The sequence below is a fragment of the Hevea brasiliensis genome, chromosome 6 (genome assembly GCF_030052815.1).
Source record: "Hevea brasiliensis isolate MT/VB/25A 57/8 chromosome 6, ASM3005281v1, whole genome shotgun sequence".
In the NCBI taxonomy this organism is placed as follows: domain Eukaryota; kingdom Viridiplantae; phylum Streptophyta; class Magnoliopsida; order Malpighiales; family Euphorbiaceae; genus Hevea; species Hevea brasiliensis.
The window spans coordinates 13,390,970-13,398,724 of NC_079498.1; the positions used below are offsets into that span (position 1 = coordinate 13,390,970).

General features: G+C 28.3%; 1 protein-coding gene across 2 annotated transcripts; it reads right to left on the reverse strand.

The window, feature by feature from the left end:
- Positions 1 to 249: 249 nt before the first annotated feature.
- LOC110664252 (PTI1-like tyrosine-protein kinase 1) lies at positions 250 to 5,582 on the reverse strand. Of its 2 annotated transcripts, none has more exons than XM_058148413.1 (8): positions 5,411 to 5,582; positions 4,408 to 4,582; positions 3,202 to 3,458; positions 2,957 to 3,083; positions 2,576 to 2,849; positions 1,015 to 1,147; positions 810 to 896; positions 250 to 699 (listed from the first exon to the last, which is right to left on the reverse strand). In XM_058148413.1, exons 2-8 carry the CDS (start codon positions 4,499 to 4,501, stop codon positions 553 to 555), a joined length of 1,119 nt encoding a protein of 372 aa, XP_058004396.1. In that variant the 5' UTR covers positions 4,502 to 4,582; positions 5,411 to 5,582; the 3' UTR covers positions 250 to 552. The 2 variants fall into 2 exon arrangements, with proteins under 2 accessions (XP_058004396.1, XP_058004395.1); XM_058148412.1 differs by lacking the exon at positions 5,411 to 5,582 and adding an exon at positions 5,143 to 5,240.
- Between the last annotated feature and the right edge of the window lie 2,173 nt (positions 5,583 to 7,755).

Consider the following 7,755-nt stretch of genomic DNA (forward strand, 5'->3'; position numbering starts at 1 on the left):
TTAAAACTCTAACAGTATAAATTAATTTATAAATTTTATCAAATCTCAGAAATTAAATTACATTATTTTTAAAATACAAAACATTAAATTATAAATTTTATCAAACTTTAAAAACTAAATTATAATTTACCTTTAATTTTTTTCATTCACATGCTTAGGTTTTAGAACAATGAGCCAATATTTGTAAGTATTTGGATTAATACATGCAGTAAAGCAGATTATAGATTAAGTAGTGAGACCAGTAGGATATATAGAAACAATACAAATAAATATAACACCATCTCGAATGAGCACAAAGGGATCCATTGAGAAACCAAACATATGGTAATTATCTCCAGCCGCACAACCCAATCCCAAATCATTTTATGACTCAAAAAAGAATCAGCATTCAACACAGAAGATATCAGTGATGTTAAACGGCTTCCAACCTACACATCCAATCCCATTTACTAATAATCAAAAAATATATTTAGAAGAATCCGTAAGCAAAGTAGCCAAACTCTCTGCACAAGCTGTAGATTTTCCAACTCAAGGTAAACCTGTTTCTTTGCTTTAGCTTTCTGGAGGAGCAGGAGCAGGAGCAGGAGCTGGAGCTGGAGCTGGGGCCTTCAAAAGTGGTTGGAGTGCCTTCACAACTATGCTCATATTTGGCCTGAACTCAGCTTCATATTGCACACATAATGCAGCTACAGCTGCCAGCTGCAAAAAGCCAATCACAATATTGCTTACAAAATGCATCTACATGCCAGAGAGAGGAGAAATTAATGCATTAATCCTTGTGTACATGGCTTATACGAGAGAGATGGTACCTTGGCCACTCCTTTAGGAGGATAATCTCCCTTCAACTTTGGATCCACACATTGCTTAACTTTGTCCTCACTTAGTCTTGGAGTAGCCTAACAAAAAGCAAGTTTGTAGTCAGACTATATCCAACATGAGAAAAAGAATAGAAAGATGATAAAACGAAGATATATGATAATATTGTAAAGTGAAAACCAAGGCATAAAAACTCACCCAAGTGACAAGACTCTGCTGTCCTCGTGGCATCGTGTGATCAACAGGTTTCCTCCCAGTTAAAAGTTCCAGAAGAACCACCCCAAAACTATAAACATCACTCTTCTGTGTCAATTGTCCAGTCATTGCGTACCTGTAGAGCAGTTAGAAAAATACACAACAGTTATATTGCTACAAAACAAATGATACTTGTAATGATCTGAGAAGATAAGAAATAAAGATGTTAATAAGTTGATAATTTCAATATATATGGGTGCATATACAGAAGAAAATAACTTCCAATGGATGGAATTACTAGAATCTTATACAACAGAGCAGAAGTTTCACAGCTTTCAAAAATCCTTCCCAGAGATCACAAGCATCATGTCACACCCATTTCCCATAAAAGGACAAATAAAATCATAAAAAAAAAGGTAGAAAGAGAAGATAGTGGCAAAATGGAGAGGTGCATATTTTTAAGAAAGCACAAGTTTCAATAAGAAGTGCCGGTGTGAATAAACAAAGTAACTGTACACAAAAGAGCAGTTAAGAGATCAAAGTAATTCACAGAAAATCCTCCTACAAACTACATTCCAAATCCAAACACATGTCAAATGAAGAAAGTTGAATCTTTAATAATATACTATTTCTTCCAATGAGCCATTACAAGAAAATTGTAGGAACTGCATTCTTCAACCAGGTCCTCATACTTAAAACAAGTGGACTTCAGACACTAATTGCCAACTAATAAAGGTTTAGGAAAACAGCTGAAGACTTAAAAATTAAAACACGAAGGTTTCAAATACACCCTAAAAATCAATGTAAACGCTGTATACAGCACAAAATTGAACTTCCAATTCCGGAAATTTGAACTAGGTATTATATAAATGCTTATCTTCTATATTCAATATGAAATCCAATAGATAATAACTTAAGTCCAAATGCAAGCACATAAAACGCCATAAAAGCAGAATTGGGATTATTTTCTGGAACAATTCTACTGAAAATTGGGATACTTCACACTCAAGGACATGACACTTGCCACTCAAGTTCAAAACTCAGAAGCATTTTCAAGAAATTTACATACAATGGCTATTTTCATGATTAATCACTTTCTATAGCTAAAATGAGAACTCAGATAACAGATTGGCTTAAAAATTTTGATGTTAAAATTACAAATTCAACAATACACACACTTAAGAGTAAGACCACGTCTGCTATAATTCTGGACACTTTCCATGTCCAAACATGACTTTGAATCCTAGTTCTCTGTTCATTAAAATATTAACTAACTGATGCAACTTATCTCAATCAAGTTGATGATAAAATTTATCTTGCCCATGTAGACAAAATCAATTCATGTAAAAGACACTCATAAACTCAATTTCCATAACCATGTTTTTTCTGCAATTTTGCAACACATAGTAACCAGTTGGCGTATGTGTATATATGCACAATTGCACATACATAAAATAAATAAATAAATAAACAAATAACAGACAAGATTATGCACATAAAAAAGAAAACTCTCAAGCATGACAATGACCAAATAAACAGAAAAAAAGTGTTTCAGAAGCATTACTCTGGAGCATGATAACCAAAGGTTCCCAAAACACGAGTAGAATGAAGGCGAGCAGCCATGTCAGGAGCCTGATTTGAAAGATTAAAATCTGCAATCTTGGCTTTGAAGTCCTCAAATAGAAGCACATTGCTTGATCTGATATCTCTGTGTATTATAGGTGGTTGTACCTTCTCATGCAAGTATTCCAAACCCCTTGCTGCATCAACGGCAATTCTCACACGCTGCATCCAGTCAAGAGTAGGACCTGGTTGTGCCCCTTGAACTCCTTTTCTACCTGTCATTGCAAATATAAGGAAAGTTAACCAATCATTTTTTTCCCAATGGAAATTCGCTGTTAGGTGATAGTCATGTAAATGAGAAGTACACAAGATGCTCTCACACCATGCAATATGTCATGGAGAGAACCCATTGTTGCAAATTCATAAGCAAGCACTCGAAGATTTCCTTCCACACAGTAACCAAGCAGCTCAACAACATTTTCATGCTTCAATTTTGAAACCATGGAAACCTGAAATCAAAGAATATATATAATCAGGAATCTTAAGAGTTAAGAGAGACATGAGATAGAATCATAATTAGGACTAAATAATCAAATATATCCTTTTCTACCAAAATTGCTGACATACCTGAGTCAAAAATTCAACATTTGATTCTTGCTCAGATGCTGTATCAAGTTTTTTTACCGCAACAGCTTTCCCATTATCTAAGTTAGCATAATATACTCTTCCATACGATCCTTCACCAATCAATGCCTTTGAACCGAAATTGTCAGTCTTCTCTTTCAGTTCATCTAAAGACAACGCAGGCAATTCAATTGGAGGTGCTTCCTTCTGAACTTCAGCTTTGACAGTAGCTGATACCTTCGAGCCTTTCACAGGGTTCCCTAATATTGAAAGAAGGAAATAAGCCAAATTTACCAATTCAGAAGATCAGGCATAATCTACAATAATTCAAAATTGAGACGAAGTAGCACACATTCAATCATTATCAAACATAACATGACGTTGGCCTTCATTTCCCATTATTTATTTTGAAGACTACCAAGAAATGATATCAATTGCTTTCTTTTGCTTTTGGTTTTTTTTTTTTAAGGTAAAATGGCAAAACCAGATATTAATTCCATAAAATAGCTATGTACCAACAAGCAATCTAATAACTCATTTGGCAGCACTTCCTTTTGCCAAGTTACATTTGAATTGTATTCATTTCAGTTGTAAAATCCAATTCACACCTCTAAGCCTAAATGTTGTGAAATTAGAATAACGCCTAAACATTCCATTTGGGAGAATTTAATTGAATTGAATTCTTGCATTCTGGGGTTACCAAACAGGCTAAAAATGATTTAGCAATTGGCAGTGGAGTAACAAGACAAAGACAGCATTGGTAAGTAACATTTTAGAATTGCAAACACATGCAATGGCAGTGGTAATTCAAATGTGAAGGGGGGCAGGAATAGTGTTATATAATCGATATTGTGTATTCAAAGATGGACAAACCCAGTTGTGGGATCAAACAGTTACTATCAATCCTCAAGTCTTGGGAATGTTTACATAATTCTGACTACAATGAAGAAACACTTACTAAAAACATGTTCCCCAACTTCATACAAAGTTCCTACGATTTAATTTTAATATGTTTTCTCTCACATATCATTGAAGATGACAATTCCATTCATAATTTCAGCTTCCGAACAATTTTATTTCTGCAATAAGCAGTAAAGCAGGAAAGTGAACTACACATGTTACAAGCTTGATGAACACTGATAAGCCTTGGATAGACCTAACCATCAATTTTATTAGAAAACTTGCATAGTATAAGATTGAGAAATATACCATCTGTGTAGCTTTTTGGGCTTCTTAGTTGCTCATTTTCGTGTGATGGATATGATTCTTCTACTTGACATGTACAACAGAGCCACCTGCGCATCTTGTCTCTCTTCCTCAAAGCTGAATCGTCTACAGCACCTGTTTTATCCAATAGATAGTATCCAGGGGAAGGTGCATGTGCCTACATATACCCATAAAATATTCATGGTAAATTCAACATCAAAACCTAATAATTGAATCTTCAAATCAAAAAGATAATTCAGGAATTAACAAACTATAATCCACAATATTTTTAATCAAATCCAGTCATTTAAATTAAAACATAGGCATAAAGGAATAAACACCAATAATCCCATTAGTAAATATCCTGGAAATGATAAGGGCAGCTTTTCTATAAAATGCTGCAATTACCAAACAACACAACGTAAAATCATATTTAGCTTGCTTGATTGAATGACATGAAAAAGATTGCAACGGTACAAAAACTATCAAATAAAATGCAGAACACATTCATAATTACGTATTTTTGCTTTCCTTTCATCTATGAACAAAAATCCCATCAAAATGACGCAAATTAGAATCAACCCAATCAGCTATATTCACTACTGCCACTACTCATGCTTAATAAAACAAAGAAAAAGAAGAAAGAGAGACCCATTAATCCAATTGCTACAATTAATGGATCCAATTACAAATTCAATTGAAAAAAACAAAGAGAAAGAGAGACCCATCAATCCTCACCCCCAAATTGCGCTGATGATAATCGTCCTCCATTAAACAAATTCAAGATCACAAACAAATCAAGAAAAAGAACCCAAAAGTACAGCCAAAAACTGGAGAAAGAAAAGACTGAAAGAATAAAGAAAAAGAATGAAGAATCGAAAGAGAAACAATGAAAATGAAAGAATAGAAATGAAACGAAAGGTAAAGAGCGAAAGAGGGCCAAATTTAAAATAAAAAAAATGCAAAATGAAGATCGAAACCGAAATTACAGGAATAGACAAAATACCTGAGCTTTCTCTCTCTAACTCTCTGGCATGAAGCCTCAAAAATTGATGGTTTTGATGGGAAATTAGGTTAGAGAGAGAGAAAGAGGAAGGAAAGAGACAGATGGGATATAAGGGTTTGCTTTGGAAAGAATGAAAGACAAGGGAAAGACAGATATGCAACGCGCAAACAAGAGAACACTTATAACAGTATTCTATTCTATTCTTCCTTTTCCTTTCTCTCTCTCTACGTTCACTGCCCTTTCTCTCCCTTTTCTTTTTAATTTATAATTTAATAATAAATTTTACTTTATATTATATTTTAATTTTTAAATTTAATAAAATTAATTATTTAATATTAAGATTTTATATTATTATATTTTAATTTTTAAATTTAAAAAAATTAATTATTTAATTAATTTAATTTTAATGTATATAATAATTTAATTTTTTAATTTTAATATTTATAATAATTTTATTTATTAACAAATAATTAAATTATTTTGTATATTAAAATTATAAGAAATAAAATGTAAGATAATATAAAATTTAAGGATTAAATAATTAATTTTTAAAATTTAATATGTAAAATTTAAAAATTAAATAATTAATTTTTAAAATTTAAAAATTAAAATATAATATAAAGTGAAACATGAGTTTAAATTGTAAAATTTCATTTTTTTTTAATTCTTTTTTTTCTGAAATTAATTTTTAATTAAAAAGGCCCTTCACACTTATTTTAAAAATAAATTTTCATCATTGATATTTTAGGATGGCAAGTTGGCAACTAGTGAGATAATTTTAACATTTGTAACGAATTTTAAAATAGACACATTTTCAAATAATTATGAAGAAAATAATTATTTAATCTATCCATTTCAACCAAATTAAACATATAGCCTTAGTTAGCCACTTTATTTTTTTTCATTAATTTAAATTTATTTCAACTCATAATTATATAGTCTATTTATTTTTTAAATCTTAAACTATTTAGCTTCATAATAATAATTTTTCTCTCCATTAATATAACAAAGATTAAAAAGCAGATGAAATAATTATGTATTTTTAAAACAAAAGATCTAAATAAGTAGTTTCATTAAAATAAATAAATTAAATAATAATTTTCACATAATTATATATTTTCAAATATTCTAAAATTCAAATTTGATATATAAGTTTTCCCCATTAAATTCATTTATATAAATTATTATTTAAAAATTAAAAATTTAAATTATAAATAGACAAGTGTTTAAATATTATAGTAAAAGATTTAAATATTTTTATATAGATTATCATTAACGTATAATTATAAATTTAAAAGCACTCGAATGACATTAAAATATTTTTTAATTAAACTAAAATGAATATAAATAATAAATAATAAATTTTAATTGAGTTTTAGATGAGATTAAATAACAAATTTTTGATTGTGGTTGAGTTAATAGAGTAATATAATATTTCTATTCTATATTACTATTAATGAAAATATAAATTTTTTATAAGCAAAAATAGAAATATAAAATTTCTAGAGATAAAATTGAGTGAAATTAAGACATTAAAAATTTGAAAGTAATAAAATTTTACAATAATAATATTAAGGATAATTAATGTATAAAATTAAAAAAATAATTGACTTTTTTATTTATAATAATTTTGAGGTTTATAAATTAAATTTATAAGCTAAAAAAAATAAGTCCAAGATTTAATTTTTTATTTTAATGCTTATAAAACATATATTTATAAGTTAGAAAGTATTTTAATATATTATTTGAATTTAATTTTTAAAATTTTATCATAATTTCATTTAATATATTTTTTAATTATTTTAATAATAAATATATTTATAAATTTTTTTTTATTAAATACATTAATTATTTCTCAATCATTTATAAATATTTTTATTAAATATATAATTATTTAAAATTTTAAATAATTTTAAATTTAAATTAACTTAAAGTATTACGTACTTAAAATTTTATTTTTATAAGTTAAATTAAATATTTTTTAAATAAATTATGGGTAAAAATTTTTAATTTAGAAATTAATCAAACTAAAATATAAAACGAGTAATCATTGATTAGCAAAGACAGAGAGAGAGAATCCAAAGGCAGTACGAATTTGCCGTTTCGAGAAAAAGAAAAACCGTTGGGAGCAGTTATAGCTCTATCGATAATTATTAAAATAAAATATGAATTTAGTGTTATTATTATAAAATTAATTATTTAAATTCTTTATCATTTTTATTTTTATTTTTATTTTTGTTATAAATTTAATATTTTAATTCATGATACAATTATTATTGAAATTCAAAAAATAATTATTATATATTTCATTTATTTTATTAATAGTATAAAATTAAACTTATTAG